The sequence below is a fragment of the Mobula hypostoma genome, chromosome 7, assembly GCF_963921235.1.
Source record: "Mobula hypostoma chromosome 7, sMobHyp1.1, whole genome shotgun sequence".
Classification (NCBI taxonomy): domain Eukaryota; kingdom Metazoa; phylum Chordata; class Chondrichthyes; order Myliobatiformes; family Myliobatidae; genus Mobula; species Mobula hypostoma.
The window spans coordinates 95,732,139-95,752,118 of record NC_086103.1 but is presented as its reverse complement, the minus strand read 5'-3'; the positions used below and the strand labels follow the sequence as shown (position 1 = coordinate 95,752,118).

The window sequence follows — 19,980 nt, the reverse complement described above, 5'->3', positions numbered from 1 at the left end:
AAGAGTATTGGGGAAGAGGTCCCCCAGACTGAGTATGGGGAAAGAGGTCCCCCAGAGTGAGTATTGGTGAAGAGGTTTTGCAGAGCGAGTATTGGTGAAGAGGTCCCCCAGAGTGAGTATTGGTGAAGAGGTCTTGCAGAGCGAGTATTGGTGAAGAGGTCTTGCAGAGCGAGTATTGGGGAAGAGGTCCCCCAGAGTGAGTATTGGGAAAGAGGTCCCCCAGAGTGAGTATTGGTGAAGAGGTTTTGCAGAGCGAGTATTGGTGAAGAGGTCCCCCAGAGTGAGTATTGGGGAAGAGGTCCCCCAGAGTGAGTATTGGTGAAGAGGTCCTGCAGAGCGAGTATTGGGGAAGAGGTCTTGCAGAGCGAGTATTGGTGAAGAGGTCCCCCAGAGCGAGTATTGGTGAAGAGGTCCCCCAGAGTGAGTATTGGGGAAGAGGTTTTGCAGAGCGAGTATTGGTGAAGAGATTTTGCAGAGCGAGTATTGGTGAAGAGATCCCCCAGAGTGAGTATTGGGGAAGAGGTCCCCCAGAGTGAGTATTGGGGAAGAGGTCCCCCAGAGTGAGTATTGGGGAAGAGGTTTTGCAGAGTGAGTATTGGTGAAGAGGTCCCCCAGAGCGAGTATTGGTGAAGAGGTCCCCCAGAGCGAGTATTGGTGAAGAGGTCCCCCAGAAAGAGTATTGGGGAAGAGGTCCCCCAGAAAGAGTATTGGGGAAGAGGTCCCCCAGAGTGAGTATTGGGAAAGAGGTTTTGCAGAGAGAGTATTGGTAAAGAGGTCCCTCAGAGCGAGTATTGGTGAAGAGGTCTTGCAGAGTGAGTATTGGTGAAGAGATTTTGCAGAGCGAGTATTGGTGAAGAGGTCCCCCAGAGCGAGTATTGGTGAAGAGGTCTTGCAGAGTGAGTATTGGGGAAGAGCTCCCCGAGAGTGAGTATTGGGAAAGAGGTTCCCCAGAAGGAGTATTGGTGAAGAGGTCCTGCAGAGCGAGTATTGGTGAAGAGGTCCCCCAGAGCGAGTATTGGTGAAGAGGTTCCCCAGAGCGAGTATTGGTGAAGAGGTCCCCCAGAGTGAGTATTGGGGAAGAGGTCCCCCAGAGTGACTATTGGTGAAGAGGTTTTGCAGAGCGAGTATTGTGAAGAGATTTTGCAGAGCGAGTATTGGTGAAGAGGTCCCCCAGAGCGAGTATCGGTGAACAGATCCCCCAGAGCGAGTATTGGTGAAGAGGTTTTGCAGAGCGAGTATTGGTGAAGAGGTCCCCCAGAGCGAGTATTGGGGAAGAGGTCCCCCAGAGCGAGTATTGGGGAAGAGGTCCCCCAGAGCGAGTATTGGGGAAGAGGTTTTGCAGAGCAAGTATTGGTGAAGAGGTCTCCCAGAGTGAGTATTGGGGAAGAGGTCCCCCAGAGTGAATATTGGGAAGAGGTCCCCCAGAGTGACTATTGGTGAAGAGGTTTTGCAGAGCGAGTATTGGTGAAGATATTTTGCAGAGCGAGTATTGGTGAAGAGGTCCCCCAGAGCGAGTATTGTTGAAGAGGTCTTGCAGAGTGAGTATTGGGGAAGAGCGCCCCCAGAGTGAGTATTGGGAAAGAGGTTCCCCAGAAGGAGTATTGGGGAAGAGGTCTTGCAGAGTGAGTATTGGTGAAGAGGTCCCCCAGAGCGAGTATTGGTGAACAGGTCCCCCAGAGCGGGTGTTGGTGAAGAGGTTTTGCAGAGCGAGTATTGGTGAAGAGGTCCCCCAGAGTGAGTATTGGTGAAGAGGTCCCCCAGAGCGAGTATTGGTGAAGAGATCCCCCAGAAAGAGTATTGGGGAAGAGGTCCCCCAGAGTGAGTATGGGGAAAGAGGTCCCCCAGAGTGAGTATTGGTGAAGAGGTTTTGCAGAGCGGGTATTGGTGAAGAGGTCCCCCAGAAAGAGTATTGGGGAAGAGGTCCCCCAGAGTGAGTATTGGGGAAGAGGTTCCCCAGAAGGAGTATTGGTGAAGAGGTCTTGCAGAGTGAGTATTGGTGAAGAGGTCCTGCAGAGCGAGTATTGGGGAAGTGGACCCCCAGAGTGAGTACTGGGGAAGAGGTCCCCCAGAGTGACTATTGGTGAAGAGGTTTTGCAGAGCGAGTATTGGTGAAGAGATTTTGCAGAGCGAGTATTGGTGAAGAGGTCCCCCAGAGCGAGTATTGGTGAAGAGGTCCCCCAGAGTGAGTATTGGGGAAGAGGTCCCCCAGAAGGAGTATTGGGGAAGAGGTCCCCCAGAAAGAGTATTGGGGAAGAGGTCCCCCAGAGTGAGTATTGGGAAAGAGGTTTTGCAGAGCGAGTATTGGTGAAGAGGTCCCCCAGAGTGAGTATTGGTGAAGAGGTCCCCCAGAGCGAGTATTGGTGAAGAGGTCCCCCAGAAAGAGTATTGGGGAAGAGGTCCCCCAGAAAGAGTATTGGGGAAGAGGTCCCCCAGAGTGAGTATTGGGAAAGAGGTTTTGCAGAGTGACTATTGGTGAAGAGGTCCCCCAGAAAGACTATTGGGGAAGATTCCCCCAGAGTGAGTATTGGGAAAGAGGTTCCCCAGAAGGAGTATTGGTGAAGAGGACTTGCAGTGTGAGTATTGGGGAAGAGATTCCCCAGAAGGAGTATTGGGGAAGAGGTCTTGCAGAGTGAGTATTGGTGAAGAGGTCTTGCAGAGCGAGTATTGGGGAAGAGGTCCTGCAGAGCGAGTATTGGTGAAGAGGTCCCCCAGAGCGAGTATTGGTGAAGAGGTCCCCCAGAGCGAGTATTGGTGAAGAGGTCCCCCAAGGTGAGTATTGGGGAAGAGTTCCCCCAGAGTGACTATTGGTGAAGAGGTTTTGCAGAGCGAGTATTGTGAAGAGATTTTGCAGAGCGAGTATTGGTGAAGAGGTCCCCCAGAGCGAGTATCGGTGAACAGATCCCCCAGAGCGAGTATTGGTGAAGAGGTTTTGCAGAGCGAGTATTGGTGAAGAGGTCCCCCAGAGCGAGTATTGGGGAAGAGGTCCCCCAGAGTGAGTATTGGGGAAGAGGTCCCCCAGAGTGAGTATTGGGGAAGAGGTCCCCCAGAGCGAGTATTGGTGAAGAGGTTTTGCAGAGCGAGTATTGGTGAAGAGGTCCCCCAGAGTGAGTATTGGTGAAGAGGTCTTGCAGAGTGAGTATTGGGGAAGAGGTCCCCCAGAGTGAGTATTGGGAAAGAGGTCCCCCAGAGCGAGTATCGGTGAACAGATCCCCCAGAGCGAGTATTGGTGAAGAGGATTTGCAGAGCGAGTATTGGTGAAGAGGTCCCCCAGAGCGAGTATTGGGGAAGAGGTTTTGCAGAGCAAGTATTGGTGAAGAGGTCCCCCAGAGCGAGTATTGGTGAAGAGGTCCCCCACAGCGAGTATTGTTGAAGAGGTCCCCCAGAGCGAGTATTGGTGAAGAGATTTTGCAGAGCAAGTATTGGTGAAGAGGTCCCCCAGAGTGAGTACTGTAGAAGAGGTCTTGCAGAGTGAGTATTGGGGAAGAGCTCCCCCAGGGTGTGTATAGGGAAAGAGGTCCCCCAGAGTGAGTATTGGTGAAGAGGTTTTGCAGAGTGAGTATTGGGGTAGAGGTTTCCCAGATTAAGTATTAGGGAAGAGGTCCCCCAGAGCGTGTATTGGTGAAGAGGTCCCCCAGAGCAAGTATTGGTGAAGATGTTTTGCAGAGCGAGTATTGGGGAAGATAGGTGGGCAGAAGGAGAGGGGTGGCTCTGTTGGTAAAAAATGAAATCAAATCATCAGAAAGAGTTGATAAAGGATCAGAAAACGTAGAATCCTTTTGGGTAGAGTTAAGGAACTACCAGGGTAAAAAGACCCTGACAGGAGTTATGTACAGGTCTCGAAACAGTAGTCAGGATGTGGGATATAAATTACAACAGGTGTTAGAACAGGCATGCATATGGGTAATGCTACAATAGACATGAGGGATTTCAATATGCAGGTAGATTGGGAAAAATCAGGTTGGTGCTGGATCTCAAGAAAGGGAATTTGTAGAATACCTATGAAATGGCATTTTAGAGCAAATTGTGGTTGAACCCACTCGAAGAATAGTAAGTCTGGATTGGGTGTTTTGTGATGAACCAGATTTGATTAGGAAGCTGAAGGTAGAGGTACCCACAGGAAGGACTGATCATAGTACGATAGAATTCACCATGCAGTTCGAGAGGGATAAAGTAAAGTCAGATGAATCGGTATTCCAGTGGAGCAAAGGCAATTACAGAAGCATGAGAGAGGAACTGGTCAAAGTTGATGGGAAGGGAAGGACTAGCAGGGATGACAATGTTGAAGTTTCCCGGAGCAATTTGGAAGGCGCACAACAGATACATCCAAAAAAAAAGGAAAAAGTAATCGAAAGGGAGGATGAGGCAACCGTCAGTGACAAGCAAAGTCAAAGGCAGCATAAAAACAAGAGAGAGGGCATATAATCTATTAAAAGTTAGTGGGAACTTAGAGGATTGGGAAGCTTTTGTGAACAAAACAAAAGAGATGATTGTTGACTTCAGGAGGACACAGAACGACCACTCTCTGCTGAACATTGATGACTCCTCCATAGAGATCATTAAGAGCACAAAATTTCTTGGTGTTCACCTGGTGGAGAATCTCACCTGGTCCCTCAACACCACCTCCATAGCAAAGAAAGCCCAGCAGTGTCTCTACTTTCTGCGAAGGCTGAGAAAAATCCATCTCCCACCCCCATTCTCACCACATTCTACAGAGTATGTATTGGGAGCATCCTGAGCAGCTGCATCACTGCCTGGTTTGGAACGTGCACCATCTCGGATCGCAAAACCCTGCAGCAGATAATGAGGTCAGCTGAGAAGATCATTGAGGTCTCTCTTCCCGCCATTACAGACATTTACACCACACGCTGCACCCATAGAGCAAACAGCATTATGAAGGACCCCACGTACCCCTCCCTCCTGCCATCTGGCAAAAGGCACCGAAGTATTCAGGCTGTCACGACCAGACTATGTACAGTTTCTTCCCCCAAGCCATCAGACTCCTCAATACCCAGAGCCTGGACTGCCACCAACCTACTGCCCTCTACTGTGCATATTGTCTTATTTATTGTAATGCCTGCACTGTTTTGTGCACTTTATGCAGTCCTGGGTAGGTCTGTAGTCTAGTGTAGTTTTGTGTTGTTTTACATAGTTCAGTGTAGTTTTGTATTGTTCATGTACACCATGGTCCTGAAAAATGTTGTCTCATTTTTACTGTGTACTGTACCAGAAGATATGGTCGAAATGACAATAAAAAGTGACTTGACTTTTAAAAACCAACAGAAGGCAACTAATAAAAAACATAAGGAGAGGAAAGATGGATATGAAGTTAAGCTGGACAATAATATAAAAAGGGATAGAACAAGTTTATTCAGATATGCAAAGAGTGAAAGAGAGGCAAGAGTGGATATCAGACTGGAGAGAGGAAAATTAGGCAGGCAAAGAAATTGTGACTAACTGAATAAGTATTTTGCATCAGCCTTCATTGTGGAAGACGCTAACATTGTTCAAGAGCGTCAAGGGCAGAATTGGGAGCAGCTGCAATACTAAGGAGAAGATACTTGGGAAGCTGAAAGGTCTGAAGGTAGCTAAGTCACCAGGGCCTGACGGAATGCACTCCAGGCTCTGAAACAGATGGTTGAAGAGACTGTGGAGGAATTAATAATGATCTCTCAAGAATCACGAGGTTCTGGAATGGTTCCTGGAAAATTACAAATGTCACTTCACTTCTTGAAAAGGAAATGTCACAGAAGAAAAGAAATTATAGGCCAGTTAGCCTGACTTCAGTGGTTGGGATGATGTTGGAGTTCATTATTGGGGATGAGGTTTCAGAGTACCTGGAGGCACATGATAAAGTCAGTCAAAGTCAGTGTGGTTTTATCAAGGGGAAATCTTGCTTGACAAACCTGTTGGAATTCTTTGAGGAAATTACAGGCAGGATAGACTAAGGAAAGTCAGTGGATGTTGTTGACTTGGATTTTCAAAAGTCCTTTGACAAGGTGCCACACGAGACTGGTTAACAAATAAGAGCCTGTGTTATTACAGGAAAGATATTAACATGGATAGAAGATTGGGGGACTAGCAGGAGGCAAAGCTTGGGAGTAAAGGCCCTTTTCTGGTTGGCTGCCGCTGACCAGTGGTGTTCTGCAGGGTCTATTGGAATTGCCTCCTTTCACATTATATGTTAACAATTTGGATAACTGAATTAATAGCTTTGTGGCCAAGTTTGCAGACGATACAAAGATAGGTGGAGGGGCAGGTAATGTTGTGGAAGCAGGGAGTCTGAAGAATGAGTTAGAAAGGTTTGAAGAACGAGCAAACAAGTGGCAAATGGCTCTAGACAGTGACACCTTTGAACTCAACTGTGGAAACAGCTTATTTCTACCTTTAATATCTCTCTTTTTCCTTTTCAAGGTGGATGAGGTTCTGTTGAAGACCATGACCTAGAGCTACACTCCGACTTCAGTTTTTCATGGCTCCTAGGGGTCATTGACCAGTTGTTTTCCAATATCAAGACTAGCCGCTGCTATGCTGGTGCCGTCAAACAAAGCATCGCAGGAGAAAATGGAATATCGAGAACAGCAGATCAGCTGTTGGGGGGCTCTGTACTCAGATCGCACTCTCAGTTTTTCTCTCATTGGTGGGGTGAGTTTGTTGCCGATTCTCGAGTCAGAGAACACAGAAAATGTGATGCACAGACTTTAACACTGTAAATCAGCAAGTTGTTTTATGTCTCCCGTCTCACTGAGTGACACCTCTCTGCCCCTTTATGAAGAAGAGAGAGAGCCTGTGTTATGTCAAATTGGCCTGGTGAATGATTAGTTTTTTGTTCTGCTGCAGATCATGGTCTTTCTTGGGGGTTGTGCTATTGCTATTGCTTGTTCGGTGGGTGGAGGGTGCTGATGTTTTTTGCTGAAGTAAGTGGGGAAGGGGATGGGTTGATGCTTTGCTGCTGTTTGTGCATGGGAGGGGGAGTAGGGGAGGCTTTGGGGTTCTAACAATTTTTTTACTATCACTCATTCTGTGGGGCAGGCTTCTGTTTTCGTGAATGTCTGCAAAGAACAAGAATTTCAGATTGTATATTGTATACATTCTCTGACATTAAAAGAAACTATTGAACTATTGTGATGGAATACAATGCAGGGAAGTCATGCACTTTGGTAGAAGGAATAAAGACATAGATGATTTATAATTGGGGAGAAAATTCAAAAATCAGAGGTGCAAAGGTACTTGGGAGTACTTGTGCAGGAGCAGGGAGGTACTACTGCAGTTGTACAAGGCCTTGGTGAGACCACACCTGGAGTATTGTGTGCAGTTTTGGTCCCCTAATCTGAGAAAAGACAGCTTTGCCATAGAGGGAGTACAAAGAAGGTTCACCAGATTGATTCCTGGGATGGCAGGACTTTCATATGATGAAAGACTGGATCGACTAGGCTTATACTGGTTGGAATTTAGAAGATTGAGGGGGGATCTTATTGAAACATATAAAATCCTAAAGGGATTGGACAGGCTAGATGCAGGAAGATTGTTCCCGATGTTGGGGAAGTCCAGAACGAGGGGTCACAGTTTGAGGATAAAGGGGAAGCCTTTTAGGACCGAGATTAGGAAAAACTTCTTCACACAGAGAGTGGTGAATCTGTGGAATTCTCTGCCACAGGAATCAGTTGAGGCCAGTTCATTGGCTATATTTAAGAGGGAGTTAGATATGGCCCTTGTGGCTAAAGGGATCAGGGGGTATGGAGGGAAGGTTGGTACAGGGTTCTGACTTGAATGATCAGCCATGATCATACTGAACGGCGATGCAGACTCGAAGGGCCGAATGGCCTACTCCTGCACTTATTTTCTATGTTTCTATTCCCTGAAGGTTAATCAGCAACTATAAATTTGTTGATGATACAACCATTGTTGGTTGAATCTCCGATGGTGACGAGAGGGCATACAGGAGCGAGGTATGCCAACTAGTGGAGTGGTGTCGCAGCAACAACCTTGCACTCAATGTCAGTAAGATGAAAGAGCTGATTGTGGACTGCAGGAAGGGTAAGATGAAGGAACACGTACCAATCCTCAGAGGGATTAGAAGTGGAGAGAGTGAGCAGTTTCAAGTTCCTGGGTGTCAAGATCTCTGAGGACCTAACCTAGTCCCAACGTATCGATGCAGCTATAAATAGGACTATACTCCATTAGGAGTTTGAAGAAATTTGATATGTCAACAAATACACTCAAATACTTCTATAGATGTACCATGGAGAGCATTCTGACAGGCTGCATCACTGTTTGGTATGGGGAGCGGCGGGGGAGGCTACTGCACAGGACCGAAAGAAGCTGCAGAGGGTCGTAAACTTAGTTGGTTCCATTTTGGGTACTAGCCTACAAAGTACCCAGGACATCTTCAAGGAGCAATGGCTCAGAAAGGTAGCATCTATTTTTAAGGATCCCCAGCCCCAGGGCATGTCCTTTTCTCATTGTTATCGTCAGCTAGGAGGTACTGAAGGTACACACTCAGTGATTCAGGAACAGCTTCTTCTCTTCTGCCATCTGATTCCTAAATAAACATTGAACCCATGAACACTACCTCATTTTTTTTAATATATATTTTTCTGTGTTTGTACAATTTTTATTCTATTCAATATACGCATACTGTAATTAATTAACTTTTTTCCTTCCATTATGTATTGCATTGAACTGTTGCTGCTAAGTTAACAAATTTTTCGACACATGCCAGTGATAATAAACCTGATTCCGATTCTAATTCTGAAGTTGAGACAGTGGCAATGAAGACAAATGCAATATTAGCATTCATTTTGAGTGGACTAGAATTGAGTTCATGACCTACCTGGGGGAATCAACAGTGACCACACCTCTGGCACAGAAGGGTAGAGAAAGGAAGAGAATGGCTGCAGTGACAGGGGACTCCATAGTTAGGGGGGGCATTGAGGCCATTCTGTGGACACAGGAAAGAAACACAGATGATAGTTTGCGTCCCCGGTGCCAGGGTCCGAGATGTTGCTGATCACGTTCACAATATCCTGAAGTGGGAAGGTGAACAGCCAGAGGTCGTGGGGCATATTGGTACCAGCAATATAGGTAGGAGAAGGGAGGATGTCCTGAAAACAGACAACAGGGATTTAGGAAAGAAGCTGAGAAGCAGGACCTCAAAGGTAGTAAACTTGGGATTACTGCCTGTGCCACGTGACAGCGAGTATAGGAATAGAGTGAGGTGGAGGATTCATTCGTGGCTGAGGGATTGGAGCAGGGGGCAAGGATTCAGAGTTCTGGATCATTTGGACCTCTTCTGGGGCAGGAGTGACCTGTACAAATGGAGGAGTTGCACTTGAATCCGAGGGGGACCGATATCCTGGCAGGGAGGTTTGCTAAGGCTACTGGGGAGAGTTTAAACGAGAATTGCTGGGGGTTGGGAACCAAACTGAAGAGACGGAGGAAGGGGCAGTTGCAACACAAATAGAGAAAGCTTGGAGACAGTGTAAGAGGGAGGATAGGCAGGAGATAGAGAAGGGACACACTCAGTCCGATGGTTTGAGATATGTCTATTTTAATACAAACAGTATCATGAACAAAGCGGATGAGCTTAGAGTGTGGATCACTACGTGGAGCTATGATGTTGTGGCCGTTACAGAGACTTGGATGGCTCAGGGACAGGAATGGTTCCTTCGAGTGCCAGGCTTCAGATGTTTCAGAAAGGACAGGGAGGGAGGCAAAAGAGGTGGGGGTTTGGCATTGCTGATCAGAGATAGTGTCACAGCTGCAGAAAAGGAGGAAGTCATGGAGGGATTGTCTACTGAGTTTCTATGGGTGGAAGTTAGAAACAGGAAGGGGACAATAACTCTACTGTGTGTTTTTGATAGACCACTCAAAAGTAACAGGGCCATCGAGAAGCAGAGAGGGAGACAGATTCTGGAGCGGTGCAGTAATAACAGGGTTGTCATGATGGGGAATTTTAATTTCTCAAATATTGATTGGCATCTTCCTAGAGTAAGGGGTTTAGATGGGATGGAGTTTGTTAGGTGTGTTCAAGAAGGTTTCTTGACACAATATGTAGATAAGCCTACAAGAGGAGAGGCTGTACTTGATCTGGTATTGGGAAATGAACTTGGTCAGGTGTCAGGTCTCTCAGTGGGACAGCATTTTGGAGATAGTGATCACAATTCTACCTCCTTTACCATAGCATTGGAGAAGGATAGGAACAGACAAATTAGAAAAGTGTTTAATTGGAATAAGAAGAAATATGAAGCTATCAGGCAGGAACTTGGAAGCATAAATTGGGAACAGATGTTCTCAGTGAAATGTACGGCAGAAATGTGGCAAATGTTCAGGGGATATTTCTGTGGCGTTCTGGACAGGTACGTTCCAATGAGACAGAGAAAGGATGGTAGGATACAGGAACCATGGTGTACAAAGGCCATTGACAATCTAGTAAAGAAGAAAAGCTTACAAAAGATTCAAAAAACTAGATAATGATACAGTTCTAGAAAATTAAAAGGCTATCAGAAAGGAGCTTAAGAATGAAATTAGGAGAGCCAGAAGAGGCCATGAGAAGACTTGGCGAACAAAATTAAGGAAAGCCCTAAGGCATTCTACAAATATGTGAAGAGCAAGAAGACGTGAGAGAATAGGGCCAATCTGGTGTGACAGTGGAAAAGTGTGTATGGAACTGGAAGAGATAGCGGCAATATTTAATGAATACTCTGCTTCAGTATTCACTACGGAAAAGGATCTCGGCGATTATAGGGATGACTTACAGCGGACTAAAAAGCTTGAGCATGTAGACATTAAGAAAGAGGATGTGCTGGAGCTTTTGGAAAGCATCAATTTGGATAAGTCACTGGGACTGGACGAGATATACCCCAGGCTACAGTGGGAAGCAAGGGAGGAGATTGCTGAGCATCTGGTAATGATCTTTGCATCATTAATAGGGATGGGAGATGTTCCGGAGGATTGGAGGGTTGCAGATATTGTTCCCTTATTCAAGAAGGGGAGTAGAGATAGCCCTGGAAATTATAGACCAGTGAGTTTTACTTCAGTGGTTGGTAGGTTGATGGAGAAGATCCTGAAAGCCAGGATTTATGAACATTTGGAGAGGTATCATATGATTATGAATAGTCAACATGGCTTTGTGCCTTACGAGCCTGATTGCATTTTTTGAGGATGTGACTAAACACATTGATGAAGGTAGAGCAGTAGATGTAGCGCAGCGGTCCCCAACCACCGGGCCGCGGACCGCTACCGGGCCGCAGAGCATGCACTACCGGGCCACGAGGAAACGATATGATGTGGTGATATGAGTCAGCTGCACCTTTCCTCATTCCCTGTCACGCCCACTATTGAGCCATTATGCGCACGTCATCTATGTCAGCGCGGGAAGGAGATCAACTCCTTGAACTTGCAAATGACGGCGGGCTGAAAAGTCTGTTTGACATAACATCTCTGCCGGCATTCTGGATCAAAGTCAAGGCTCAATATCCTGAGATAGCCATGGAAGCACCGAAAACGTTGCTTCCATTCCCAACATATCTGCGATGAATGTAACAAAAACTAAATTGCAGATTAGACTGGACATAAGGAACCCCGTTCGAGTATCGCTGTCCCCCATCACCCCTCAATAGGGCCGTCTTGTTGCAGGAAAGCAAGCCCAGGGCTCCCACTGATTCAGCGATATTGGTGCATTGCAATGATTTTATAAGTTCATACTGGGAAAATACACGCTGTGTTTAATATCCAAACGTTACTTAAAATGTTATGATGCTATCGACTTATATAACCGTATAACAATTACAGCACGGAAACAGGCCATCTCTGCCCTTCCAGTCCGTGCCGAATGCTACTCTCACCTCGTCCCACCGACCTGCACTCAGCCCATAACCCTCCATTCCTTTCCTGTCCATATACCTATCCAATTTTTCTTTAAATGATAATATCGAACCTGCTTCTGACACTTCTACTGGAAGTTCGTTCAACACTTACTTCAAGATCCCCTGTCCTCCCCTGATAATTGACTTCTCGCTATATTCATGCGAGGAAAATGCACTGTGTGTTTAATATTAAATTCGTTACATAAAGCCTTTTAGAAACGAAATTGAGTGTATTAGCCACTTATCAGCGATATTCTGGTCGTGATTAACACCCCCCCCCCAAACAGAATCGCCAAAAACGATTTGTAGTAAAATAATAGGCAGGTGCGCGCATGCGCAAAGAACGCATGCACATTGGTGCCCACGCAAGGCTTCATGGTCATTGTAGTCTTTCGTTGGGTAAACACAACGTATTTGACTGCTAATCTTGTCCGTTGGCAACCATCCCGCCGCCCCCCCAGTCCGCAAGAATATTGTCAACATGAAACCGGTCCGCACTGCAAAAAAGGTCGGGGACCCCCGATGTAGTGTATATGGATCTCAACAAGGCATTTGATAAGGTACCCCATGCAAGGCTTATTGAGAATGTAAGGAGGCATGGGATCCAAGGGGACATTGTTTTATGGATCCAGAACTGGCTTGCACACAGAAGACAAAGAGTGGTTGTAGATGGGTCATATTCTACATGGAAATTGGTGACCAGTGGTGTGCCTCAGAGATCTGTTTTGGGACTCCTTCTCTTCGTGATTTTTATAAATTACCTGAATGAGGAAGTGGAGGGATGGGTTAATAAATTTGCTGATGACACAAAGGTTGGGGGTTTTGTGGATAGTGTGGAGGGCTGTAAGAGGTTACAGTGGGACATCGATAGGATGCAAAACTGGGCTGAGAAGTGGCAGATGGAGTTCAACCCTGATAAGCGTGAGGTGGTTCATTTTGGTAGGTCAAACATGATGGCAGAATATAGTATTAATGGTAAGACTCTTGGCAGTGTGGAGGATCAGAGAGATCTTGAGGTCCGAGTCCATAGGACGCTCAAAGCTGCTGCGCAGGTTGACTGTGTGGTTAAGAAGGCATAAAGTGTTATTGGCCTTCACCAACTGTGAGATTGAGTTCAAGAGCTGAGAGGTCATGTTACAGCTGTATAGGACCCTGGTAAAACCCTATCTGGAGTACTGTGTTCAGTTCTGGTTACCTCACTACAGGAAGGATGTGGAAACCATAGAAATGGTGCAGAAGAGATTTACAAGGATGTTGCCTGGATTGGGGAGCATGCCTTATGAGAATAGGATGAATGAACTTGGCCTTTTCTCCTTGGAGCGATGGAGGATGAGGTGACCTGATAGACATGTATAAGATGATGAGAGGCATTGATCGTGTGGATACTCAAGAGGCTTTTTCCTTGGACTCAAATGACTAACTCGAAAGGACACAGTTTTAAGAAGCTTGGAAGCAGGTACAGAGGAGGTGTCAGGGGTAAGATTTTTTTTTACGCAGAGAGTGGTGAGTGCTTGGAATGGGCTGCCGACGACAGTGTTGGAGGTGGATATAATAGGGACTTTTAAGAGACTCCTGGATAGGTACATGGAGCTTAGAAAACTAGAGGGCTATGGGTAACCCAAGGTAATTTCTAAAGTACATGTTCGGCACAGCATTGTGGGCCAAAGGGCCTGTATTGTGTTGTAGGTTTTTCTACATTTTTAAGTATAGGAGGAAAGGTTTGATACTGAGGCTTTATGAGGCATTGGTCAGACTGCGCTTGGAGCATTGTGAGCAGCTTTGGCTCCTTATTTAAGAAAACAATGTGCTGGCATTAGAGAGGGTCCAGCTGACATTCAGAAGAATTATTCCGTGAATCAAAGTGTTAACGTATGAGGAGCATTTGTTGACTCTGGGCTTATACTCCCTGGAGTTCAGAAGAATGTGGAGGGACACCATTGAAGCCGACTGCATATTAAAAGGCCTAGATACACTGGATGTGGAGAGGATGTTTCCTCTGGTGGGGGAGTCTAAGACCATAAGACCATAAGACAAAGGAGCAGAAGTAGGCCATTCGGCCCATCAAGTCTGCTCCGCCATTTTATCATGAGCTGATCCATTTTCTCCTATTTAGTCCCACTCCCCCACCTTCTCACATAACCTTTGATGCCCTGGCTACTCAGATACCTATCAATCTCTGCCTTAAATACACGCAATGACTTGGCCTCCACTGCTGCCCGTGACAACAAATTCCATAGATTCACCACCCTCTGACTAAAAAAATTTCTTTGCATTTCTGTTCTGAAGGGCGCCCTTCAATCCTTAAGTCATGCCCTCTCGTACTCGACTCCCCCATCATGGGAAACAACTTTGCCATATCCACTCTGTCCATGCCTTTTAACATTCGAAGTGTTTCTATGAGGTCTCCCCTCATTCTTCTAAACTCCAAGGAATACAGTCCAAGAGCGGACAAATGTTCCTCATATGTTAACCCTCTCATTCCCGGAATCATTCTAGTGAAGACCAGAGTACACAATGTCAGAAGAGAGGGACGTCCATTCAGAATAGAGATGAGGAGCAATTTCTTTAGCCTGAGGGTGGTGAATGTGTAGAATTCTTTGCTCCAAACAGCTGTGCACGCCTAGTCATCAGGTGGAGGTTGATACGTTCTTGATAATCAGGGCACCAAAGTTTACAGGGAGCAGGCAGGAGAATGGGGTTGAGGGATAATAAATCAGCCATGATGGATTGGCAGAACAGACTCAATGGACCGAATGGCCTAATTCTGCCTGTGTCTTAGGTTTTATTGTATCAAGTGTGGAGTATGCTACAGGCTACTGGGGTCATAAGGTTAGATTGGGAAAGGTGAGGTCAGAGCAAAACAATGCCAGGTAGAGTGACTTTGCAGTGAGTGGTGTGGCCTAAGTATTGGAATGGCATTGGCCTAATCCCAACAGGTGTAGTGCACAGTAAGTACAGGTTCGCTACCATATGAGTATGTATCTGATGATGAGCGTCAGTACATTTGGCTTTCCATCAAAGGTTCAACTTCTTGTCAAAGTATGCATGTACAACTCTGATATTTGTCTTCTCCACATAGCCATGAAATACAAAAAGACATCAACTCCCGCCCCAGCCCAGAGAAGAAACAAACAAATCTCGCAGACCCCAAAATCCCCCAGCCTCTCCATTGCAGAAAAAAATCCTGTGACAATAGCATCAAATTCCCCCAACCTGCCCCCGCACAAAAATACAGCAAAAATGCTTCAAATCCTCCACCCCTCCCTGCAGAAAAAACAGCGACAATAACAATCTGAAGCCAAATGCAATGTTAGCATTCACTGCAAGAGGACTAGAATATAAAAACAAGGATGTAAAGTTCAGACTTTATACAGCACGGGTGAGGCCTCACTTAAGAGTATTATGAGCAGTACTGGGCCCCTTATCTTTGAAAGGATGTCCTAAAACTGGAGAGGGTTCAAAGGAGGTTAAAGAAAATGATTCCAGGATTGAATGGCTTGTCACATGAAGAGTGATGGCTCTGGGCCTGTATTCACTGGAATTCAGAAGAATGAGTGGTGACCTCATTGAAACCTGTCGACTGTTGAAAGGCCTTGATACAGTGGGTGTGGAGAGGATGTTTACTCTGACGGGAGAGTTTAAGATCAGAGGACACAGCCTCAGGATAGAGGATGCCCTTTTAGAATGGAGACGAGGAAGAATTTCTTTAGCCAGAATCTGTGGAATTCTTTGCCACAGGCAGCTGTGGAGGCCAAGTCTTTATGTATATTCTTGACTGGTCAGGGCATGAAGGGACATGGGTGAAGAAGGCAGGAGATCAGGGCTGAGAGGAAAATTGGACCAGCTAGAATGAAATTGCAGAGCAAACTCGATGATCCAAAAGGCTTAATTCTGCTCCTATATCTTATTTTTGGTCTGATTATTGACTTCAGGATGAGGCAACCCTGCTGGAGGATCAGAGGTGGAGAGGGTCAGCAACTTTAATTCCTCAAGTGTTATAATTTCAGATTACCTACCCGGGGCCTAGCTGTTATGTGCAATTATAAAGAACACGCAGCCCCGCTCCTTCCAAAGGATTTTGTGAAGATTCTGCATTACATCTAAAACTTTGACAAATTTCTATAGATGTGTGGTGGGGAGTATATTGACTGGTTGCATTACAACCTAGTATGGAAACACCATTGTCCTTGAATGGAAAACTCTACTAGAAGTAGTGGAGCAACACACATCAAAGTTGCTGGTGAATGCAGCAGGCCAGGCAGCATCTCTAGGAAGAGGTACAGTTGAAGTTTCAGGCCGAGACCCTTCGTCAGGACTAACTGAAAGAAGAGATAGTAAGAGATTTGAAAGTGGGAGGGGGAGATCTGAAATGATAGGAGAAGACAGGAGGGGGAAGGGATGGAGCTAAGAGCTGGACAGTTGATTGGCAAAAGGGATATGAGAGGATCATGGGACAGGAGGCCTAGGGAGAAAGAAAAGGGGGAGGGGGGAAGCCCAGAGGATGGGCAAGGAGTATAGTGACAAGGACAGAGGGAGAAAAAGGAGAGAGAAAAAAATATATAATAATAAAAGATAAATAAATAATGGATGGGATACGAAAGGGAGGTGGGGCATTAACGGAAGTTAAAGAAGTCAATGTTCATGCAACACCTTATATTCCGTCTGGGTAGCCTCCAACGGAATATAAGGTGTTGCATGAACATTGACTTCTCTAACTTCCATTAATGCCCCACCTCCCCCTCGTACCCCATCCTTTATTGCCCATCCTCTGGGCTTCCCCCTCCCCCTTTCTTTCTCCCTAGGCCTCCTGTCCCATGATCCTCTCATATCCCTTTTGCCAATCAACTTTCCAGCTCTTAGCTCCATCCCTTCTGCCTCCTGTCTTCTGTCATTTCGGATCTCCCCCTCCCCCTCCCACTTTCAAATCTCTTATTAACTCTTCTTTCAGTTAGTCCTGACGAAGGGTCTCGGCCCGAAATGTCGACTGTACCTCTTCCTAGAGATGCTGCCTGGCCTGCTGCATTCACCAGCAATTTTTATGTGTGTTGCTTGAAATTCCAGCATCTGCAGATTTCCTCATGTTTGCGTTAGAAGTAGTGGATATGGCCCAGTCCATCACGGGTAAAGGCCTCCCCACCACTGAGAGCATATATTCGGAGCGCTGTCAAAGGGAAAGCAGCATCCATCATCAGTGATCCCCCTCAAGTCATGCTCTCTTCTCACTGCTGCCTTCAGGAAGGTGGTAAAAAGCCTCAAGACTCACTCCACAAGATTCAGGAACATTTATTACCAATCAACCATCAGGCTCTTAAACCACAAGATTCACTTGCCCATCACTAAAATTATCCCACAACCTATGGACACACTTTCAAGGACCCTTCCTCTCAGGTTCTTGATAAGTATTGTTTATTTATGATTATTTTTCTTTTTTTTTAAATATTTGCAGAGTTTGTTGTCCTTTGCAATTACATTGCTTCCCTATCTGGCACAGCAGTTACACCCTGGGACACTTTGGGGTGGAAGATATGATCAACAGATTCTCCCAGTGATGGTGGAATTTCAAGTTCAAGGCACAAGCTTGAAAAGTATTTGAAATATGCATGACATGCCAGAAAACAGATCCTGGAGCAGCTGAAAACCTACCGCAATTAAGTGCTCTTGCTCCACCTGGTCCATTTTACATTTACAAATGGACTGCATTGATTTGTCAAAGTGTCAAGGATACTCAGATGTACTGGTAATTGTGGACAAGCTTTCAAGATGGGACGAAGCTATTCCAGCAACTGCGCACACAGCAAAAACGCCGATCACTAACTATATTCCTACATGGAGATTGTCACGTCGCATCGACTCTGACCAAGAACTCATTTCACTGGCAGTGTCTGTCAGGATTAATGTCAACTGGTGAACATTGGGTGATGTGGACAATGGAAAGACTATTCAGAGTCATCAGGAGAAGTTGAACAAATGAATGGAATCATCAGATATGACCAATTAAGTATCATGGGGAAGGCGTACTGTGGCCTATGGCTTTTCCTATGGTTTAATGTAGCTTCAGAGCAACCCCAAACAAGAAAACTAAATTAAATCCATTTAAGGTCTTATATCACTGCTGGGAGCTCTTGAACTCAGACAGGCTGATATTCACATTATGGCAGATGGTTTAGTTAACTATTGTGTGAAATTAACCCAAACTGTCTGGTTTGCATTTCAATAGGTTTCTGCTGCTTGGAGTAATCCAACAAGCAGAGGACAGCCTGATTCGTGGTGAGTGAGTCCTGAATAAGAAAGCACATAAAGGATCCACTGGGGGTTTGGTGGGAACTCTTATCAAGTGCTGCTAGTTACTAACTCATTGATGAAAGTAGAAGCTAAAGGTAGGTGGATACACACTAGCCATTGCAATTGAGCTAAAGTAGTCCAACAAGAAGACCAAGCATCAAGGTTAATGTGCCAGTAATTTATGCCTCGGGCTGCACAGAGGAGCTAGAGTTGAACGTTCAAGGTGGTGCGATCTATTAATTATTCTATTATGATTCGTTGAGCATGCCTGCAAGAAAATGAATCTCAGGGTAGTTTATGGTGACCTGTTATGTACTTTGATAATAAATTTACGTTGAACTTTTGAACATTGAGATGTGTTGTATGTGAGTGGTTGGTGGTGGGTGATAGTGTTATTGCATTTGAGGGTATACTTGCTGTCATTTGTAAATATGCTTTATGTCTGGTAGAAAGGCTACATTGGATTCTGATGTTTTTAATCCCAGGAAGTCCAAAAAGAGACATAAAACATGTTGCTTCATGATCATCTTGTTAAGTGGTAATGGAACAAAGAGAATCGGAAACAGGGCTAGACACAAAGAAAAATAAAGGTGACAAGCCAACATGCACTGCCCTTTTTATACCCCAGATAAAGACATTCCATTCAAATTTGTAGATAAGAGTTAATCAATCAGATGGCCCCCATTCAAATACTACAATGCCAGATGAGCTTCCAGAATGATACCAAGAACTGTAGGCACTAGAGAACTAATTATATAAAATACAAACCAGCATAAAAATTAAACCAGAAAGAAAATACTGTTTATACAAAAGCTAATTGCTAGTTGAAGGTAAGCTTTGGAGTTGGGCTGAAATAGGTGTCAGGTAGCTCAGGTTTGCAGTTAACAGGCAATAGGCTTGATGCTCGCAGTGGACAGGTTTAGTGGTTCTACATTTTCTGTCAGCTGAACAAAATCCTAGTATCAGTTTTGGAGAGGGTTGTGTGAACTAGGCAAGCTGTTCGGTGTAAAATTCAACTTTGGGTTTGAAAGAAGCACGGTGTTAAAGTGGTTAGTGTTGGGCAGGGTTTTGTTTGCTGTAGAGTGGGTGTGGATTTGGTGCAGGATACAAGAGGCCTGATATTGAATTACAATAGTCTTCGTCTCAGGTGACACTTCCTTTGTGTCAACAGGATAGATGTTGTCAGGTTGGGTTAAATTTGATCAAATAGGGGTTGCCTTGATATTCACTGGTATTAACTTACTAAAAAGTGATAGGCTAGGCACCCATAATTAATCTTTATGACAGGTGATTGTTGATGGTGGTCTGACTAGGGGTGCTCACATCACTCAGTATGAAGTTGAGGAGATCACATCATAATCATCAATGCAGCATGTGAGATTAGAAACAAATGCAAATGAGTTACTGCTTTATTTATAAAGACTATTTAGGTCAACAAATGGTCAGAAAGGAAGAGATAAAAGGACAATCTTATATCTCTTGTGGTGTGGGGAAGGGAAGATGTTTCACTGGAACCTTGATGGAACTGGCAGACTTTGCAAAGGATGATCTGTTGAAGGTAGAGACTTATGGAGTAGAGTGGGGAATGCTGTCTTTTTCCCAAGAAGAGATGGGGCAAGCATAGTTGAGGGGGTAATAGTTGCAATGTGGTCAAAGGCTTTGTCCTCTAAGGCCAGTTTCAGAAATGAGGAAACTTCTGAGGCATCTGTGTGGAAAATATCGTCACATAAAATACAAAGATGATGGAATAACTGAAAGAAAGTGATGCAGACCTTCTCCATTTGGAAAGAAGTACAGTCATGACAGCTATAGTAATTTGTAAGATTGTAGTGTA

At 45.3% G+C, this 19,980-nt stretch overlaps 1 protein-coding gene across 3 annotated transcripts in view; it reads right to left on the bottom strand.

The window, feature by feature from the left end:
- Positions 1-19,980, bottom strand: part of LOC134349434 (insulin receptor substrate 2-like) — a 170,910-nt gene that overhangs the window by 88,476 nt on the left and 62,454 nt on the right. Inside the window, exon 2 of one of the 3 annotated variants that reach the window (XM_063053729.1) lies at positions 8,645-8,938. The exons of the other annotated variants lie outside the window; for them this stretch is intronic. Within the exon in view, the coding sequence (XP_062909799.1) occupies positions 8,916-8,938 (23 nt within the window). The 3' untranslated portion in view covers positions 8,645-8,915. Of the gene's footprint in view, positions 1-8,644; positions 8,939-19,980 lie in introns of those variants that run through there. 3 annotated transcript variants of the gene reach the window in all.